At 43.5% G+C, this 22,113-nt stretch overlaps 1 protein-coding gene across 1 annotated transcript in view; it reads left to right on the top strand.

Annotated features, from left to right (window-relative positions):
- The first annotated feature begins 769 nt into the window (after window positions 1-769).
- LOC137371368 (interleukin-1 receptor type 2-like) overlaps window positions 770-22,113 on the top strand; it is a 39,875-nt gene continuing 18,531 nt past the window's right edge. Inside the window, exons 1-2 of the mRNA XM_068033849.1 lie at window positions 770-923; window positions 6,932-6,985. Coding sequence (XP_067889950.1) covers window positions 830-923; window positions 6,932-6,985 — 148 coding nt within the window. The 5' untranslated portion in view covers window positions 770-829. The remainder of the gene's footprint in view (window positions 924-6,931; window positions 6,986-22,113) is intronic.

Below are 22,113 nucleotides of genomic sequence, written 5' to 3'. Positions count from 1 at the left end.
ATGTGGAGAAACTTAACTCAAAAGAAGCAGCTATAATCTTATAAAGAAAGCATGACAGAATTTGGACCTGCACTGATTTAAGTGACAATTGAAATTAAACATGCACAAATGCAGGATATTGCATGTTGAAAGCAAAAATTGGAATGTGATTGGGAGAGACAGAAGCTGAAAGAGATGTAGGAATGTTAGTTGATTCATTGCTTACTATACAATGTGTGATTAACTGGATGTGGAACAGAAAGAACAGCTCAAGGTTAAGTAGAAAGGAAAAGTTGCACATTATCTGGATCAGGTTCATGAGACTGCTGCTGGACACATTGAGAAGAACCAAAGAAGATTTTTACTGACCTTGTGATGCAAGAAATTTCAACTTCTCTAAGACTTGATGCCAAATATGTAGTTTTGGATTCCAAATATTCGATATATAACATCAGATGAGATGGTTTGCTTCTATACATTTCCTGTTTGAAAAGGAATCAAAAGTGTATTTGAATTCACCTATGAACTCCATTAGCAAAGAGATGCATATTTTCAAATCTGGACATACTGTTGGACTGATTAGCCTACAAGAAGTGCTTTCTATGACAGATTGGCCAAAATATAAATTGGAGAATTTGCAATTAACAGCTCAAAAACAGTATTTGAAACTGATGCATTTTCTCTGTTGCATAATTGCATCAGTTGTGCTGAATTAACTGAAATGTTTAATCCACGCTGTACTTCCTCTGTCGACACGGAAGTCTTTATTTTTACTCTATTAACCACTTGTACTGTTTGAAACGAAAACAAGGGAAGAATCCATTGAGTATAATTTTGTTACAGCTGCAGGATGATTGTGTCATTTGTTGTGTTTATCTTCATCTGTGAATCTTTTAACAGCAGCAAGGTTTATACTTGGTCAGTGCAGTACAGTAACACTTCAGGTAAGAGATAAGAGCAGATATCATTTATGTTTTCAAGGCTTTCAGCTTGATCAGTTAATACCCTTTTTTGGAAGGGAAGACACTGGTTTCATTGATTGTTTCAGAATCAGTATTTGTAACACTTTTAAGCGTCAAGAATTTGAGGCTTTTATTATAATCTGTGGAAATAAAAATTGTGAGATGAAGCAATGTGCCAGTAGGCAATAAAAAATATCTAATGGGTACAAATTACTTTGAAATATTTCCAAAGTAAACTAAACAGAAATGGGAGACGTCACTTCTATATAAAGCTGTGAAATTAATACTGACATATTAGAGTTCGGAGAGATCAGAAATTTCTCAATGAAGTTTTATTTTGAAATGATCTTGTTTTTTGTTTTGCCTGGATGAAGCATTAACGTGGTAATGGAGGAAAAAGAAACTGAAAGGGATGAGATTTTCTGTAAAAGCAGTGCATCTTTTAACCTGGCATTTTTTTAGGGAAAGGATTGGAAAAAGAATTGGATCCATCCACAAACTATGGTAAAGCTTTACCTTTATCACTGTGTCTCCAGCCACAGATGGTAGTTGTTTCCCCACTACGTAACACTTCAGGGAATTGTAAGATAAGATGGATACTATGTGCACCTCAGTTTAAAATTTGGACACATTCTTATCCAAGTGGGCTACATTTAAATATTAATCATCAACCGTAATGGTCCAGTTGGGGTCACTTTGAATTCATAATTCAGGGCAAAGTTTCCTTCATCTATTGACACTTCTGCTCCCAGAAAATTCTGTGTTCCTTCCTACTCTCCTCATTACTACAAACGCCCCCTGAACAGTTCTGATAACAGGTAACGTATATCTAAATGTGTCAGCATCTTGTGCCAATCCTGCGGCCACATGCTGTCGTCCTGCTAATATTTTGCATTAAATGGATTATGGGTGACCCCATGTCAATTACATTGAGGATCTGGATACAATTTAAGGAAATTTCCAAAATTTTGCTTTCTGGTTAAATCAATAGTAATGGATCATTACCTAAATCTGAATTATATCATAATTTCGTGCAGAAATACCGAATTGGGAACTAACAACAACATAATTTAGAAATCAAAAACTGCTCTTGCTGGACCTATTGGTTGCAGTAGATACCAGCAGCAGTCACTAGATGGTGCTTCAATTAAGCTTTTTCACCGCTTTTGGTTGCAGTGAATGAATGATTTCATGAATAACATTTCACAAGAATATTTCAAAGAACTAAAAATAGTATTTAGAATTAGAATTAGAATATTACAGCGCAGTACAGGCCCTTCGGCCCTCAATGTTGCGCCGACCTGTGAAACCATCTGACCTACACTATTCCATTTTCATCCATATGTCTATCCAATGACCACTTAAATGCCCTTAAAGTTGGCGAGTCTACTACTGTTGCAGGCAGGGCGTTCCACGCCCTTACTACTCTCTGAGTAAAGAAACTACCTCTGACATCTGTCCGATATCTATCACCCCTCAACTTAAAGCTATGTCCCCTCGTGTTTGCCATCACCATCCGAGGAAAAAGACTCTCACTATCCACCCTATCTAACCCTCTGATTATCTTATATGTCTCTATTAAGTCACCTCTCCTCCTCCTTCTCTCCAACGAAAACAACCTCAAGTCCCTCAGCCTTTCCTCGTAAGACCTTCCCTCCATAGCAGGCAACATCCTAGTAAATCTCCTCTGCACCCTTTCCAAAGCTTCCACATCCTTCCTATAATGCGGTGACCAGAACTGCACGCAATACTCCAGGTGCGATCTCACCAGAGTTTTGTACAGCTGCAGCATGACCTCGTGGCTCCGAAACTTGATCCCCCTACTAATAAAAGCTAACACACCATATGCCTTCTTAACAGCCCTATTAACCTGGGTAACAACCTTCAGGGATTTATGTACCTGGACACCAAGATCTCTCTGTTCATCTACACTACCAAGAATCTTCCCATTAGCCCAGTACTCTGCATTCCAGTTACTCCTTCCAAAGTGAATCACCTCACACTTTTCCGCATTAAACTCAATTTGCCATCTCTCAGCCCAGCTCTGCAGCCTATCTATGTCCCTCTGTACCCTACAACATCCTTCGGCACTATCCACAACTCCACCGACCTTAGTGTCATCCGCAAATTTACTAACCCACCCTTCTACACCCTCTTCCAGGTCATTTATAAAAATGACAAACAGCAGTGGTCCCAAAACAGATCCTTGCGGTACACCACTAGTAACTAAACTCCAGGATGAACATTTGCCATCAACCACCACCCTCTGTCTTCTTTCAGCTAGCCAATTTCTGATCCAAAGCTCTAAATCACCTTCAACCCCATACTTCCGTATTTTCTGCAATAGCCTACCGTGGGGAACCTTATCAAACGCCTTACTGAAATCCATATACACCACATCCACTGCTTTACCCTCATCCACCTGTTTGGTCACCTTCTCGAAAAACTCAATAAGGTTTGTGAGGCACGACCTACCCTTCACAAAACCGTGCTGACTATCGCTAATGAACTTATTCTTTTCAAGATGATTATAAATCCTATCTCTTATAACCTTTTCCAACATTTTACCCACAACCGAAGTAAGGCTCACAGGTCTATAATTACCAGGGCTGTCTCTACTCCCCTTCTTGAACAAGGGGACAACATTTGCTATCCTCCAGTCTTCCGGCACTATTCCTGTCGACAATGACGACATAAAGATCAAGGACAAAGGCTCTGCAATCTCCTCCCTGGCTTCCCAGAGAATCCTAGGATAAATCCCATCTGGCCCAGGGGACTTATCTATTTTCACACTTTCCAAAATTGCTAACACCTCCTCCTTGTGAACCTCAATCCCATCTAGCCTAGTAGCCTGAATCTCAGTATTCTCCTCGACAACATTTTCTTTCTCTACTGTAAATACTGACGCAAAATATTCATTTAACGCTTCCCCTATCTCCTCTGATTCCACACACAACTTCCCACTACTATCCTTGATTGGCCCTAATCTAACTCTAGTCATTCTTTTATTCCTGATATACCTATAGAAAGCCTTAGGGTTTTCCCTGATCCTATCCGCCAATGACTTCTCGTGTCCTCTCCTTGCTCTTCTTAGCTCTCCCTTTAGATCCTTCCTGGCTAGCTTGTAACTCTCAAGCGCCCTAACTGAGCCTTCATGTCTCATCCTAACATAAGCCTTCTTCTTCCTCTTGACAAGCGCTTCAACTTCTTTAATAAACCACGGCTCCCTTGCTCGACAACTTCCTCCCTGCCTGACAGGTACATACTTATCAAGGACACGCAATAGCTGCTCCTTGAATAAGCTCCACATTTCGATTGTTCCCATCCCCTGCAGTTTCCTTCCCCATCCTACGCATCCTAAATCTTGCCTAATCGCATCATAATTTCCTTTCCCCCAGCTATAATTCTTGCCCTGCGGTATATACCTGTCCCTGCCTATCGCTAAGGTAAACCTAACCGAATTGTGATCACTATCACCAAAGTGCTCACCTACATCTAAATCTAACACCTGGCCGGGTTCATTACCCAGTACCAAATCCAATGTGGCATCGCCCCTGGTTGGCCTGTCTACATACTGTGTCAGAAAACCCTCCTGCACACACTGGACAAAAACTGACCCATCTAAAGTACTCGAACTATAGTATTTCCAGTCAATATTTGGAAAGTTAAAGTCCCCCATAACAACTACCCTGTTACTCTCGCCCCTGTCGAGAATCATCTTCGCTATCCTTTCCTCTACATCTCTGGAACTATTCGGAGGTCTATAAAAGACTCCCAACAGGGTGACCTCACCTCTCCTGTTTCTAACCTCGGCCCATACTACCTCAGTAGACGAGTCCTCAAATGTCCTTTCTGTCGCTGTAACACTCTCCTTGATTAACAATGCCACACCCCCCCCCTCTTTTACCATCTTCTCTGTTCTTACTGAAACATCTAAATCCCGGAACCTGCAACATCCATTCCTGCCCCTGCTCTACCCATGTCTCCGAAATGGCCACTACATCGAGATCCCAGGTACCAACCCATGCTGCAAGCTCACCCACCTTATTCCGGATGCTCCTGGCGTTGAAGTAAACACACTTTAAACCAGGTTCTAGCTTGCCAGTGCCCTCTTGCGTCCTTGTAACCTTATCCCTGACCTCACTACTCTCAACATCCTGTTCACTGGCACTACAATTTAGGTTCCCATTCCCCTGCTGAATTAGTTTAAACCCCCCCGAAGAGCACTAGCAAATCTCCCCCCCAGGATATTGGTACCCCTCTGGTTCAGGTGAAGACCATCCTGTTTGTAGAGGTCCCACCTACCCCAGAAAGAGCCCCAATTATCCAGGAAACCAAAACGCTCCCTCCTGCACCATCCCTGCAGCCACGTGTTCAACTCCTCTCTCTCCCTATTCCTCACTTCGCTATCACGTGGCACGGGCAACAACCCAGAGATAACAACTCTGTTTGTTCTCGCTCTAAGCTTCCACCCTAGCTCCCTGAATTTCTGTCTTAAATCCCCATCTGTCTTCCTACCTATGTCGTTGGTGCCTATGTGGACCACGACTTGGGGCTGCTCCCCATCCCCCCTAAGGATCCCAAAAACACGATCCGAGACATCACGAACCCTGGCACCTGGGAGGCAACACACCAACCGTGAGTCTCTCTCGTTCCCACCGAACCTCCTATCTGTTCCCCTAACTATGGAGTCCCCAATGACTAATGCTCTGCTCCTCTTCCCCCTTCCCTTCTGAGCAACAGGGACAGACTCTGTGCCAGATACCTGTACCCCATTGCTTACCCCTGGTAAGTCGTCCCCCACAACAGTATCCAAAACGGTATACCTGTTGTTGAGGGTAACGGCCACAGGGGATCCCTGCACTGCCTGCTGGTTCCCTCTCCTTCCCCTGACGGTAACCCATCTACCTACTTCTTTTACCTGAGTTGTGACTACCTCCCCATAACTCCTCTCAATAACCCCCTCCGCCTCCCGAATGATCCGAAGTTCATCCAGCTCCAGCTCCAGTTCCCTAACGCGGTTCTCGAGGAGCTGGAGTTGGGTGCATTAGGGGATGTTTCATCCCCTAATATTTGATAAATAATAAATATTTTACCCACCTCTCCAGAATCTGGAAATTAATCCTGTCCTATGGTGGTATACATAAATTGCCAATCTCAGCACAGTATTTCTATGGTTTCACTACCTCTAGAACCATTAGCTCCAGGCAGAATTTGATTACCTTTTTACTTAACCACATCTCAGTCATCTTTATATCTAGATATTCATCCAGTTCTTTCTTAAACTTAGTATTAACTGCTTTAACTGAAAGTCTAATCCATGTAACCATTACTCTGGGGAGAAGATATTCTTACTGTTCTCAAGCCATGCTTAAAAATGCTATTTTGAGCTCATGTATATTTTTGCTGTGTTTGGAGTAAAATGATGTGACTTGTTTGCATCCTTGCCCATACCAGCACACCAAGTGCCATCTTGAAGGTAGGGTGCCTCAGACTGCATATAATATTGCAAATGTAGCCTTTCCAGTAATATATAAAAGATTAGAATAATGTATGATTTAAAGTCAAATGTCCTTTAAATGCATGATTACCTTGGTTGACAATTTTCTTTAGATACTTGCAGTTAAATCAAAACACAGGCATCTCCATGGAATGTAATTATTGCTCAAAAACATTATACTAACCTTGTATAGCTTGATGTGATGACTTTTGAAAGGTTCTGTATAATTAACTTGGAAAGAGTCTGTTGCTGTGCAAATTGAAAGGAATCAATTCAAAGCCCTGGGTGGTCTTTTCTTCACATTTTCTTGCATAGGTTTTATTTATCTTTGATCAGTAAAAATATATTTAATGCAAGCTTGCCACAGGAATCTTTTATCTGAAAGTTTTGTGGCTTTAACTTCTTATACTTTGTAATATTTACTAAACCATGTTAAAATATTGCTGACATTTTTTTTACAACTTTCCTTTTTTAAAACTTTTCTTCACAGAACATGTTCCCCAGATTTTATATCCATGCAATAATACCATTGAAGCACTGGCTGGTAAGTGAAGCCAAGTAAAACAACAAAACAAAATTCTACATGCATTCTGACCTCTCTTGTCTTCTGCCCAACATAATGAGCCTTTGAAACCATCACTTTCCTCAAATAAATGTTTTTTGTTTTATTCTTGGGATGTTATAGGTAAGGATGGCATTCATTCCTAGTTGCCCTGAGAAGATAATGGAAGCATGAACCGATGCAATTCTATGCCACTATACTGTTAGATAGGGAGTTCCAGGATTTTGATGCAACGAGGATAAAGGACTGGCAATATGTGCCTGAGGCAAGGGGAAGGAGGCATAGAGTTGATGGTGTCCCCATGTGACTGCTGCCACTTGTCGTTCTAGGTGGTCGAGGTTAGGGGTTTGGCGAGTCGTTTCAGATTGGCTTGTAGATTGGCTGCAGTGTGCACTATGAATACTGGTTGTGGAGGGGGTGGATGAACGAGCTTTGATGTGCGGAGTGGTATCCTTCTGTCCACATTTTGTAGTGTTCTAAATTGAGGCAGTAACACATGGAGGTTCCTTCCCTGAACAGGAGGGAAAAAATTGCTCAACATAAAGGCACTTTATAACAAGCTGGGTACAGACCTCGAACAGAGGCTAAGCTGGCTTTTGAGATGTGCTTCTACTGATACAGATGATAACTGCATTGAAGCAAGTACCATTTGCTGTGTCCCCATTTGGTTGTTTTGTGTTTTACCTGGGTCTTTCTGAAAAGCAAACTCGACTGACTTTTTTTATTCGTTCTTGGTATGTGGGTTTTGCTGGAAAGGCAAGCATTTATTGCTCATCCCTAAATACCCTTAAGAAGGTGGGGGTGAGCTGCATTTATGAACCGCTGTTAGGAAGGGAGTTCCAGGATTTTGACCCAGTGACGGCGAAGGAAGACTCGGAGGGCAGAGTTCCAGACCTGTAAGTATAAAAAACTTACCTCGGGGATTCGCGGCCTACATTCTCGGAGAAGACTCGGAGGGCAGAGTTCTGGACCTGTAAGTATAAAAAACTTACCTCGGGGATTCGCGGCCTACATTCTCGGAGAAGACTCGGAGGGCGGAGTACCGGACCGGTAAGTATAAAAAACTCACCTCGGGGATTCGCGGCCTACATTCTCGGAGACGACTCGGAGGGCGGAGTTCCAGACCGGTAAGTATAAAAAACTTAGCTCGGGGATTCGCGGCCTACATTCTCGGAGAAGACTCGGAGGGCGGAGTTCAGGACCAGTAAGTATAAAAAACTCACCTCGGGGATTCGCGGCCTACATTCTCGGAGAAGACTCGGAGGGCGGCGTTCCGGACCGGTAAGGTTAAAAAACTTACCTCTGGTTAAAAAAAACTGAAAAGTGATGTCACAGGAATGCTGTGACCTGATTGGCTGGTAGGGAATTTGTACTGAATTTGAAAATAAAACATTGGTAAAAATTGATTAAAACCCTAATTAACTAATTAATAAGTAGAGTAACTAAGCCAGAGGGAGGAGATTACTGTATTTAGTCAGCATTTAATATTTATAGTAGAAATCTAGCACGAGGGACCAGATAGTTAATTGTAACAATTTAGTAAGGATTTAATAAGTATTTATTTATTTTATATTCATTAACTAATTAGTGCTAGAAATGGCAGTTAGAGGGGTGAAGTGCTTCACCTGTGAGATGTGGGAAGTCCGTGACACTTCCAGCGTTCCGAACGAGTACATCTGCAGGAAGTGTACCCAGTTGCAGCTCCTCACAGACCGCATGGATCGGTTGGAGCGGCAACTGGATGCACTTAGAAGCATGCAAGTGGCAGAAAGTGTCACAGACAGGAGTTTTAGAGAAGTGGTTACGCCCAAGGTGCAGGCAGATAGATGGGTGACCGCTAGAAGGGGCAGGCAGTCAGTGCAGGAATCCCTTGTGGCTATTCCCCTCTCTAACAAGTATACAGTTTTGGATACTGTTGGGGGGGATGGCCTATCAGGGGAAAACAGCAGCAGCCAGAGCAGTGGCACCACGGCTGGCACTGTTGTTCAGCAGGGAGGGACAAAGTGCAGAAGAGCAATAGTTATAGGGGACTCTATAGTCAGGGGCACAGATAGTCACTTCTGTGGACGTGAAAGAGACTCCAGGATGATATGTTGCCTCCCTGGTGCCAGGGTCAAGGATGTCTCTGAACGGACAGGGGGCATTCTGAAGGGGGAGGGTGAACAGCCAGAGGTTGTGGTACACATCGGTACCAACGACATAGGCAGGAAGAGTGATGAGGTCCTGCAGGGGGAGTTTAGGGAGTTAGGTAGAAAGTTAAAAAACAGGACCTCTAGGGTTGTAATCTCTGGATTACTCCCTGTGCCACGTGCCAGTGAGGCTAGAAATAGAAAGATAGTGCAGCTAAACACGTGGCTGAACAGCTGGTGCAGAAGGGAGGGTTTCAGATATCTGGACCGTTGGGATCTCTTCAGGGACAGATGGGACCTGTACAAGAACGACGGGTTGCATCTAAACTGGAGGGGCACTAATATCCTGGCTGCGAGGTTTGTTAGCGTCACTCGGGAGGGTTTAAACTAGTGTGGCAGGGGGGTGGGAACCAGAGCAGTAGGACAGCAAGTGAAATAAATGAAGGGGAACTAGTAAATAAGGCCAGTAAGACTAAGAGGAAGAGCAGGCAGGGAGATGTTGCTGAGCACAGCGGGACTGGTGGTCTGAAGTGCATTTGTTTCAATGCAAGAAGTATAACAGGTAAGGCAGATGAACTTAGAGCTTGGATTAGTACTTGGAACTATGATGTTGTTGCTATTACAGAGACTTGGTTGAAGAAAGGACAGGATTGGCAGCTAAATGTTCCAGGATTTAGAAGCTTCAGGCGGGATAGAGGGGGGTGTAAAAGGGGTGGGGGAGTTGCATTACTGGTTAAGGAGAATATCACAGCTGTACTGAGGGAGGACACCTCGGAGGGGTCATGCAGCGAGGCAATATGGGTGGAACTCAGGAATAGGAAGGGTGCAGTCACGATGTTGGGGGTTTACTACAGGCCTCCCAACAGCCAGCGGGAGGTAAAGGAGAAGATATGTAGACAGATTTTGGAAAGATGTAAAGGTAACAGGGTTGTGGTGGTGGGGGATTTTAACTTCCCCTATATTGACTGGGACTCACTTAGTGCTAGGGGCTTGGATGGGGCAGAATTTGTAAGGACCATCCAGGAGGGCTTCTTGAAACAATACGTAGACAGTCCAACTAGGGATGGGGCCGTACTGGACCTGGTATTGGGGAATGAGCCCGGCCAGTTGGTCGAAGTTTCAGCAGGGGAGCATTTCGGGAACAGTGACCATAATTCCATAAGTTTTAAGGTACTTGTGTATAAGGATAAGAGTAGTCCTTGGGTGAAGGTGCTAAATTGGGGGAAGGCTAATTATAACAATATTAGGCAGGAACTGAAGAATTTAGATTGGGGGCGGCTGTTTGAAGGTAAATCAACATCTGACATGTGGGAGTCTTTCCAACGTCAGTTGATTAGAATCCAGGACCAGCATGTTCCTGTGAGGAAGAAGGATAGGTTTGGCAAGTTTCGGGAACCTTGGATAACGCGGGATATTGTGAGCCTCGTCAAAAAGAAAAAGTAAGCATTCGTAAGGGCTGGAAGGCTACGAACAGATAAAGCACTTGAGGAATATAAAGACAGTAGGAAGGAACTTAAGCAAGGAGTCAGGAGGGCTGAAAGGGGTTATGAGAAGTGATTGGCAAACAGGATTAAGGAAAATCCCAAGGCTTTTTATACGTATATAAAGAGCAAGAGGGTAACCAGAGAAAGGGTTGGCCCACTCAAGGACAGAGAAGGGAATCTATGTGTGGAGCCAGAGGAAATGGGCGAGGTACTAAATGAGTACTTTGCATCAGTATTCACCAAGGAGAAGGACTTGGTGGATGATGAGTCTAGGGAAGGGAGTGTAGATAGTCTCAGTCATCTCATTATCAAAAAGGAGGAGGTGTTGTGTGTCTTGCAAAGCATTAAGGTAGATAAGTCCCCAGGGCCTGATGGGATCTACCCCAGAATACTGAGGGAGGTAAGGGAAGAAATTGCTGGGGCCTTGACAGAAATATTTGCATCTTCATTGGCTACAGATGAGGTCCCAGAGGACTGGAGAATAGCCAATGTTGTTCCTTTGTTTAAGAAGGGTAGCAAGGATAATCCAGGAAATTATAGGCCGGTGAGCCTTACGTCAGTGGTAGAGAAATTATTAGAGAGGATTCTTCGGGACAGGATTTACTCCCATTTCGAAACAATTGGACTTATTAGCGAGAGGCAGCATGGTTTTGTGAAGGGGAGGTCGTGTCTCACTAATTTGATTGAGTTTTTTGAGGAAGTGACAAAGATGATTGATGGAAGGAAGGGCAGTGGATGTTATCTATATGGACTTCAGTAAAGCCTTTGACAAGGTCCCTCATGGCAGACTGATACAAAAGGTGAAGTCACATGGGATCAGAGGGGAGCTGGCAAGATGGATACAGAACTGGCTCGGTCATAGAAGACAGAGGGTAGCAGTGGAAGGGTGCTTTTCTGAATGGAAGGATGTGACTAGTGGTGTTCCGCAGGCATCAGTGCTGGGACCTTTGCTGTTTGTAGTATATATAAATGATTTGGAGGAAAATGTAGCTGGTCTGATTAAGTTTGCAGATGACACAAAGGTTGGTGGAGTTGCGGACAGTGATGAGGATTGTCAGAGGATACAGCAGGATATAGATCGGTTGGAGACTTGGGCGGAGAAATGGCAGATGGAGTTTAATTCGGACAAATGTGAGGTAATGCATTTTGGAAGGTCTAATGCAGGTGGGAAGTATACAGTAAATGGCGGAACCTTTAGGTGTATTGACAGGCAAAGAGATCTGGGCGTACAGGTCACTGAAAGTGGCAACGCAGGTGGATAAAGTAGTCAAGAAGGCATACGGCATGCTTGCCTTCATCGGTCGGGGTATTGAGTATAAAAATAGGCAAGTCATGCTGCAGCTGTACAGAACTTTAGTTAGGTCACACTTAGAATATTGCGTGCAATTCTGGTCGCCACACTACCAGAAGGACGTGGAGGCTTTGGAGAGGGTACAGAAGAGGTTTCCCAGGATGTTGCCTGGTCTGGAGGGCATTAGCTATGAGGAGAGGTTGGATAAACTCAGATTGTTTTCACTGGAACGACGGAGGTGGAGGTGCGACATGATAGAGGTTTACAAAGTTATAAGCGGCATGGACAGAGTGGATAGTCAGAAGCTTTTTCCCAGGATGGAAAAGTCAGTTACTTGGGGATATAGGTTTAAGGTGAGAGGGGCAAAGTTTAGAGGGGATGTGCGAGGCAAGTTCTTTACACAGAGGGTAGTGAATGCCTGGAACTTGTTGCCAGGGGAGGTGGTGGAAGCAGGTACCATAGAGACGTTTAAGAGGCATCTTGACAAATACGTGAATAGGATGGGAATAGAAGGATACGGACTCCGGAAGTGCAGAAGGTTTTAGTTTAGGCAGGCATCAAGATCGGCGCAGGCTTGGAGGGCCGAATGGCCTGTTCCTGTGCTGTACTGTTCTTCTTTTTTCTTTGAAGGGCGATAAAAATTTGAAATCAGGATGGTGTGCATGGTGGTGTTCCCATGCATCTGTTGCCCTTGTCCTTCTAGGTGATAGAGTTTGCGGGTTTGGAAGCTGCTGTTTAGGAGCCTTGGTGAGTGGCTGCAGTGGTTCTTGTAATTGGTATGCACTGCTTCCATTATATGCCAGTGGTGGAGGGAGTAAATGTTTCAAATGGTGGAAGGGGTGCCGAACAAGTGGGCTGCTTTGTCTTGGATGGTATCAAGCTTCTTGAATGTTGTTGGAGCTGCACCCATCCAGGCAAAAGTGGAGTATTCCATCACACTCCTGACTTGTGCCTTGTAAATGGTGGCCAGGCTTTGGGGAGTCAGGAGGCGAGTTACTCACCACAGAATTCCAAGCCTTTGACCTGCTCTTATAGCCACGTTATTTATATGGCTGGTCCAGTTAAGTTTTTGGTCAGTGGTTAAGATGATGTTGATGGAGAATTCAATGATGGTAATGCTCTTGAATGTCAAGCGGAGATGGTTACATTCTTTCTTGCTGGAGATGGTCATTGTCTTACATTTGTCTGGCACAAATGTCACTTACCCTATCAACTCAAGCCTGAATTTTGTCCAGGTCTTCCTACATGCAGGCACAGACTTCTTCAGTATCTGTGGAGTTACAAAAAGTACTGAAAGCTGCAGTCATCAACGAACATTCACACCTCTGCCCTTATGTGGGAGGGAAGGTCATCGATGAAATAGCTGAAGATGGTTGGGCCTAGCACACTAGAGAGATACAGTACTGAAACAGGCCCTTCGGCCCACCAAGTCTGTGCCGACCAACAACCACCCATTTATATTAATCCTACATTAATCCCATATTCCCTACCACATCCCCACCATTCTCCTACCACCTACCTACACTAGGGCAATTTTTACAATGGCCAATTTACCTATCAACCCGCAAGTCTTTGCCTGTGGGAGGAAACCGGAGCGCTCGGTGGAAACCCACGCGGTCACAGGGAGAACTTGCAAACTCCACACAGGCAGTACCCAGAACCGAACCCGGGTCGCTGGAGCTGTGAGGCTGCGGTGCTAACCACTGCGCCACTGTGCTGCCCTGCTCTGAGAAACTCCTGCAGTGATGTCCTGGGGCTGAGTTAATTGGCCTCCAACCATCTTCCTTTGTGCTCAGTATGACTGCAACCACTCTCACCTCATCTCTAGAATTCGACTCTTTTGTCCATGTTTGGACGAAGGCTGTAATGAGGTCTGAAGCCCAATGGTCCTGGCGGAACCCAAACTGAGCATCATTGAGGAGGTTGTTGCTGAGTAAGTGCCGTTTGATAGCACTGTCGACAACACCTTCCATCACTTTACTGCTGATTGAGAGTAGATTGATGGTAATTGGTTGGATTGGATTTTTCCTGCCTTTGGTGAACAGGACATACCTGGGCAATTCTCCACATTGTCAAGTAAATGCTTGGTTAGGGGCGTAGCTATCTCTGGAGCACAAGTCTTCAGCACTGCAGCCGGGATGTTGTCAGACCCATCGCCTTTGCTGTATCCAGTGCCTCAGGCCATTTCTTGGTATCATGGAGTGAAGCAGGTGATGTCCTCTGATGAAGAGAAAATCAGGTGCCAACTGAGACTGTATCATTCTTTTAAGCTCTTCCATAAATAGGGTCAGATCACCTCAGGTGGAGGCCTGGAAAAGGGTTGCATTCATCTGCTCACACTCAGACTTTCTTCCCCAAACTGTTATGTTTGTGGTGGAAAGGCAGTTTCCAGAAGCAGACCATGTCTACTCTGAAACCTGCACTCATATACATGCTGTGTATGAGATAACAAGCCTAGGATCATCATGCCACACTTCTGTTATTTAGTTAGCGATAGTTTTATATGTCAGGCTGCTTCCACTTTCTGCCATTCTTTGCTAAAATTTGAATGGTCTTTGTCTGCCTTCAAGTTTTCCTGTACCATAGTCACTGGCCCCATTATTTACTTGGAGATGTGTTGGGAGCAGGGTGGTTCGATATCGCTTGGGAAACCTGGAAGAAAGTTCAGTAATTTTTTAACTCAGCCACCTCATTAGCATTTACATCCAGGTCTGTGGCCAGTGCATGGCAGGGGACATGATGAGGACTTGCATAATACGATTTCAACTCCAGTACTTAAGGGACCAATCTGAAGATGCAATTCAGAGGAGTTTCCAGCTTGAAACGGCAGAAGAGGATTCCAGATGACACAGGCTGAGCTGCGCTTCAATGCCACCTCCATTAATGTGCTGCTGGAGGCTGTGAGGAGTGCAGAGAGATACGCCACCCCAGCAATGGGAGGAAGAATTTTGCTGCTGATACTAAGAAGGCATGCCTGGAGGTGGCCGAGAAGGTGAGCAGCAGGTATCTAAAGTCATGCTCATGGACTCAGTGCAGGAAGTGCTTTAATGACCTAAGCAGGTTAGGAAAGGTGAGTCCAATTGAATATTCACCTATATCCTGCTGTGCACATCATCCCACCCTCTCACTGCCTTCTCAAGCCAACTCCTCTACATCACTCATCCCACCCATTTAACCTTGCACGCCCACCCATCCTTCTCTTTCTGTGAACTTCCTCATATATCCATCCACCACTGCCATGCACCCTTATTCAATGTTATGCCTCTCCCTCATAGTCATCCTCAACAAATACACTACATCCAATGGGTGAACACATGCCATTACACTCACTCATGGGTCTGTTCTTTGCAGCATTGCAAGAAAGAACACAAAACATTAAGGAGAGAACTGGAGGTGGACTGTCACACAGTTCCCAGCTCACAGGTGCGGCGAAGGAGGCACTGCACATCAGTGGAGTTTCGGCATACCTGCTGTCAGAGATGGGGATCATCCAGCTACCTTGTGACAAAATTAAATAACCCTGACCTGCATTTCATACGGCACTCAGTCATGTTGACTTGATTGTTCTACTAAAAGGTACCTGGACCTGTAGCTGAAGTGCTGTAACCTGCAAGGCTACTGACCAGGTGCTGGGAGGTGGGATTAGATTGGGCTGCTAGTTTTTTCGACCAGCGCAGACACGATGGGCTGAATGGCCTCTTTCTGTGCCGTAACCTCTCTATGGTTCTATGGATTGCAACAGCGAGTGAAATATGATTATATTCATTATGATAACTTGCAACATTCATACCTTGCTTTGCTTAGATGGACACATTTGCTGTACCCTGGGGGCCGTCGATGAAAAAGAGAATCATTGAGCAGCAGCAGACAATATGTAATGGACTGACAGGCCTTACAAGCATGCTGACCATGATTGCAGAGAGAATGGAGGAGTCTGCCTCAAGCATGAATGGGTTGATGTCACAGGGCATTGCGATGATGTGCTGTTCTGTAGCAAGTTCCATGGGACATGAAATGCTCCAATCATATGAGGCCATGCACGCTTTGACCACACTTTGGCTGTGTAGACTCTGGATGCTAAGACGCCTGCCACCGTAAAAAGGTTGATAGATACCTTAGCCTCAGCCTTACAGGGCTGCACTGATCTGCATCAAAGTGTTCTCCAGCATGGTTGTAGCCGTGAAGTCTGAATGGGCCATGGGAGGGATGATGGCAAAAGGAAACATGGAAGTGGGGACTCCATTCAAAACATTTTCCCTTCTTACCTGTTGCTCTCCCTCCCCCAAACCCATCTGAGTCAGTACCAGACATGCCTTATCTTCTGATGGCCAAATCTGCGCCTGCACATGTACAGATGGAGGAGTCTTTGGTGGAGCTTTCATGGGCTCCAAAACCTAGAGAATGTTGGCCAAGCGCACCTCAACAGTCAGAGCAGAGATCTGAGCAACATGCCTCTACCTCTGCTCAAGTCATAGAATCATGGAATGGTTACACCACAAAAGGAGGCCATTCAGCCAGTTGTGTCTGTGCCAGCTCTCGGTAAGAGCTATTTAGCTAGTCCCACTCCCCTGCCTTTTTCCATAGCCCTGTAAATTATTTCTGTTCAGATAATTATCCAATTCTCATTTGAAAGCCACGATTAAATCTGCCTCCACCACCCTCTCAGGCAGTGCATTTCAGATCCTAACTACTTGCTGTGTAAAAAAAAAAGTGTTTTCCTCATGTCGCCTCTGGTTCTTTTGACAATCACTTTAAATCGGTATCCTCTGAATCTTGACCCTGTCATGCCCCTACCTGCCAAGAATGAGGCACACTAATTTTGCCAAATGGACAGTAAATTTCAAATTGTTGCTGGTATTACAACTGACCGCTGAAGTCAAAGCCCCCAATCAAAAAATACGATTTTGATTATGGTGTGAGAAACACACCATTGATTCAGTCCTGTCTCTCCATAGATTGCCTAACATATCATTTTAATCTTTCCAAATTAAAGAAAGACCCAACCAAATTGTACCATCTATTAACCCCAAATGAGGCTAACCAAACCAGTTGTCTTTAGATCAACAAATTAACTGCTTAATTAGAAAAACTAAATTCTTAAACACTACTAAGATATAAACAATATTTAAAATAGAAAAAATTGATGTCCTTGCATGTTTACGCTCCTGCTGAAGTGAAATCTTCCAATGTCGAACAGTCCAAGGTTGCTTGAAGTCCTCAGAGCCGTCTGATGGGGGGAAAAAGGTTCTTCAACAGTAGAACAGTCCGTAGTCTAATTCAGCAGTTGAATTGATGCTCTTCTTTTGCAGCGATGAATTTCAACAATTATGGTTCAGTAGTTAAAGGAATTGGTTATTTTCTTTTCAGAAATTAATCCGGCTTGACATCATAATTCTGAGAGTATAATAAATAGGGTTTAAATAAAACGAGAGAGAACTCACCTTTCCTTCAGTATATGCTGGCTGACAGTCTGTGTTTGTTTCTATTAATTGTGTCTCAAAAGCCAGTTTTTCAACTAGTTTCAAATGTCAATCGGCAACAATGTGACTCTAGATCCTCAGTCTCTGAGTGGCTGTATCCCGGGGCAACCAGAATGCAGTCTTTGAATCACAGTCTCTGAATGGCTGTATCCCGGGTCAATGAGAATGCATTCTTTGACTCAGTCTCTGGAGCTTGTTGCCTTAAAGCAGTACTGCTGCTTTTCCAGCCTTAAAGGCACACTGCATTCTTCCTGGAAAAAAAGAAACTGCAGGATCATAACACCTCCACCCCTGGTGGAATTAAACACCATTCCTGAAATTACAATGTGTAAAGAAACACAATTTGAAATAAAAGCTAACACATTTTTCCTGCATTTACAGATATACAATCTTCTAAAATGGTAAGATTACAGCAACAAGTTCCACCAAAACATTTTCGACTTTACATTTGCAAAAAAGTTGTCCCAATTAACCATTTAAAATTTCCAAGCATAGTCTTCCAGTTGTTTCATATTTTCCTTCCAAGTGTCCCTATTGTCCATCACCTCAGCCAGGAGAACTGCACAGCTAGGAGCACTGACCACTACTGGGTTTGCTATTCGCTGAGAATTTTCTTCAGTACCCCTTAACCTATGTGGCATCAATTGATACTGTAAAACCCTGTCCGGTGTAACAGAAGTTGATTTTTTCTCATCCTGGGGTGTCAAAGGAATTTGACAGGTTTCCTCCAACACATTTGTCTGTTTAAGACACATGGTGTTTCCCACTCTGTCCATACAGTCCTTTCAATGAGAATTTGGGTAGGAGTCTGCCTTCCTTACCACAGGGACGTTTCTAGAGTCTTTGCAAGTTTGAGCCAACCCACCAGGTTTAGGTATCAAGACCACCTGCGAATTCCAGCTATCCTGACTAGGTTTAACTAAGCTGCACTTCAGCCTGCATTGTACCTCTGCTTCCACTTGGCCTGTCTGTCTGGACCTAAGTGACAAGGATGTTGTTTTAAAGGAATGGCTCCCCCTATACCCACATCATGTGTGGCTAAGGTTGTACATCCTGGCTTATCCCTACAAACATTTTGAAACATTGTGAAAACCCTGCTTAGGCCTTCACACGGTTTTGCCTCTAAGTGTTAAAGCATATTGTCTAATTTTCCTAGCCATTCTGTATTCGTTAACCTGACAGTTGAAGGTTCAATCTGAGAATTTCCTAGGCCTGTTTCTGCCTCATCCTGACTATCCTTTTCCTTCTCAACAGTCCCGATTACCTGTACCAGCTTATCCTCCTTGCGGTAATATTGTTTGAGCATATTAATGTGACACAACTGGCTGTTCTTCTGGCGATCAAGGGTGTCAATCAAGTAATCTACCTTACCCACTCTTTTGATCACTCTATATGGGCCACTGAACTGCGTTTTGAATGGTTCTCCCTGTGATGGTAACAACACTAATACTTCATCCCCTGGTTTTATAGTAGGTTGTGGTTTTCCCACCATTTGACAGGTATCCTACAAAATTGTGTCTCATCCTTTGTAAGACCTGGCCAGTAATAATGTTGGCTTATGTGTGATTTGATCTTCCAAATTCCCCTATGTTCTGCAAAAGGAATGTCGTGTGCTAACCTTAATAATCCTTGTCGATATTTAGGTGGTGCCACTATCTGTTCAACAACTGCCCAGTCTTTGTCGGCAGGTCTATGAAACAGTCTCCATTTCCTCCTCAAAGCTCCGTTTGCCAAATAATAACCTTCCAGAACTCCTTTTGCCTTAGCCTCTGACAAAGCCGTCTGTACTATTCGGTATATCTCTGGATCAGCTTGCTGTGCTGCACTGATAGAAGATCGGTTAAACAACTCATTTGGATTATCTAAATCCCCAAATAAGGTTTCAGATACTTGGCTATCCATTTGTGGTGCCCCTTTTACCTCAGACAATGGATCCTGTTTAGATGTTGCTCGGGTGAATACACACGCAGGAAATATTCCTGGAACTTGTTCCTGCAATTGCTCCGTTTCCTTAATTTCACTTGGTTCCTCTGTAACTATAGGAGAAACTGATACTTTTGATCCAGCCAAATCATTTCCTAGGAGTAGCTCAATTCCCTTTACTGGTAAACTGTAGACAATACCTACAGTTACTATCCCAGATGTTGTCACTCTCTAGGCATACTTTATACAAAGGCACGGGTATATACTCCCCACCAATTCCATTAACTAAAATTTCAGTGTTCAAGGTGCTCTCTAGTGGAAACCTCATATCTTTCCCCAGCAAGAGTGTTTGGGTTGCTCCTGTGTCCCTGAGTATAACGATAGGTTTTCCTGCCTCACTTACAGGATATGGAGTTACTCTGCCCTTTGACAGAAAGTTATTATAACTCCCAGGTATTTTAGTCTTAACCTTGACACTCCTTTTAGTTTTAGTATCTGGTTTTACAGCTATCGTTAAAGCTATAGCGTGGTCTGCTATACTCTCAGTCAGAGTCTTTTCCTCTGCACTAACATTGCGTGCCCCAACAAGTCCTATGTGCTTACCTTGCAATTTCCAGCACTCTGAATGAAGATGACCCGTTTTGTTGCAATGATAACACTTTGGCTTGCGAACCTCACTTCTACCCTCAGCACCTTCCTTTCTGACCTGAGGAGGTGATCCTGGGGCATTCCCAGCTTTCCTTCTTGTCCCCGGCTACTTGCCTCCATTTCACTCTCCCACTTTCTTTCCTTCTTGGATTTATGGGGGTGACGGACAAAATAGGTTGGCCTTATACACAAGCTCAAAATCATCAGCAATCTCTGCTTCTTGCCTAGCTTTCAAAACTTCCCGGTTATCAGTATGAGTTCTGACTACTGAAGGAATTGAGTTTTTAAACTCTTCTAAGAGAATCAATTCTCAAAGGTCCTGATATGTGATTTCTATCTTTAATGCCTGTATCCAATGATCAAAATTAATTTGCTTCACCCTCTCAAATTCTAAATATGTCTGCCCAGCCAATCTCCTTAAGTTCCTAAACTTCTGACAGTAATCCTCATATGCAGCGAGAATAGCCTTTTTTGCCATCTCATAATCTGCAGAAGCCTCTTCAGGAAGCATGGCATAAGCTTCGTGAGCTCTGTCTACCAGCCTGCCCTGAACAAGCAGTGTCCAGCTTTCTTTCGGTTATTTCATCTATTTAGTTATTTTTTCAAAAGATATGAAAAATGCCTCTCTGCCTTTCCTCAAACTTAGAAAAAGCCTGTATAAATTTAAACAACTCTTCACTGGTTCCTGATCTAAATTCAGATTCTTCCTGCCTCGAATTTTCCCTGGATTCAAGACTACCCTTTTGTCTTAGTTCCATCTCTTTTAACTTAAATTCCCTCTCTTTCTCCCTTTCCTCTTTCTGGAATTCAAGCTTAAGTCTTTCCAATGCTATTGCTGTTTCTTTCTCTTGTTCTAGTATTCTTGTTGCTATTGCTTTGTCTTTTTCCCTTTCCTCTTTTTCCAATTCAAGTTTTCTTAATTCTTTTTCTGCTTCATGTTTTTTCGTTTCTAACTGAATCCTAGCCAATGCCACTGCATCACTTTCGGGCCTACTACCTTCTTGTGTCTTGTATTCCCTTTCTTGTTCCCCGTATTCCCCTTCATCATCATCATCATCATCTACTAATTCCAGATGTTCGGCTGTTATGTCAATTATCTCTGCTTTTTGGGCACCTGATTTCAATCCCAACCCCAATTTCGCTGACGATTCTTTTAATTTGTTCTTTAGTTAAAGTTATCAAGTCACTCAGGGAAACATTCTGCTTTTCCAAAAGCTCTGCTACAACCACTAATGCCATTAGGTATAGACTGTACCTTATTATACAAGAGACCTGGTTCTTTTATTTCTTCATAATTGGCGTTAGATTTAGATCCCAAGAATAGAGTTTCCAATTGAAAAAATCCCTGACGCGAGAGCAATTAAATATGATGCCAAACGCAAGACCCCAATTTAAATATGCTACCCCAGAGATGAGTAATTAATATTATTCAAAACACTAGCCCTCCAAATTAGTCTGATTCTAATCCCAGACATGAGCCCCCAATTAATATGTTACGACCAACCGAACAAGTCAAAGCCCCCAGTTAAAATATACGATTCTGCTTGTGGTGGGAGAAACACACCGTTGATTCAGTCCCATCCCTCCACAGATCGCCTAACCTATAATTTTAAACTTTCCAAATTAAAGAAAGATCCAGCCAAATTGTACCATCTTTTAGCCCCCAAATGCGGCTAACTAAACCAGGTGTCTTTAGATCAACAAATTAACTGTTTAATTAGAAAAACAAAATTCTTGAAACACTACTAAGATATAAACAGTATTTAAAATAGAAAACATTAATGTCCTTGCATATTTTCACTCCTGCTGTAGTGAAATCTTCCGATGTGGAACAGTCCAAGGTTGCTTGAAGTCCTCACAGCCGTCCAATAGGGGAAAGAAAGGTTCTTCAACAGTAGAACAGTCCATAGTCTAATTCGGTTGAATTGATGCTCTTCTTTTCCAGCGGTGAATTTCAACAATTACATTTCAGTAATTAAAGGAATTGGTTATTTTCTTTTCAAAAATTAATCCGGCTTGACATCAGAATTCTGAGAGTTTAATAAATAAGGTGTAAATAAACCAAGAGAGAGCTCTCTTTTCCTTCAATATATGCTGACTGACAGTCTGTGTCTGTCTCTGTTAACTTTGTCTCAAAAGCCAGTTTTTCAACAAG

This window comes from Heterodontus francisci, chromosome 6 (genome assembly GCF_036365525.1).
Source record: "Heterodontus francisci isolate sHetFra1 chromosome 6, sHetFra1.hap1, whole genome shotgun sequence".
Lineage (NCBI taxonomy): Eukaryota > Metazoa > Chordata > Chondrichthyes > Heterodontiformes > Heterodontidae > Heterodontus > Heterodontus francisci.
The sequence above is the reverse complement of the archived record's forward strand: the minus strand, read 5'-3'. Positions and strand labels throughout refer to the sequence as shown.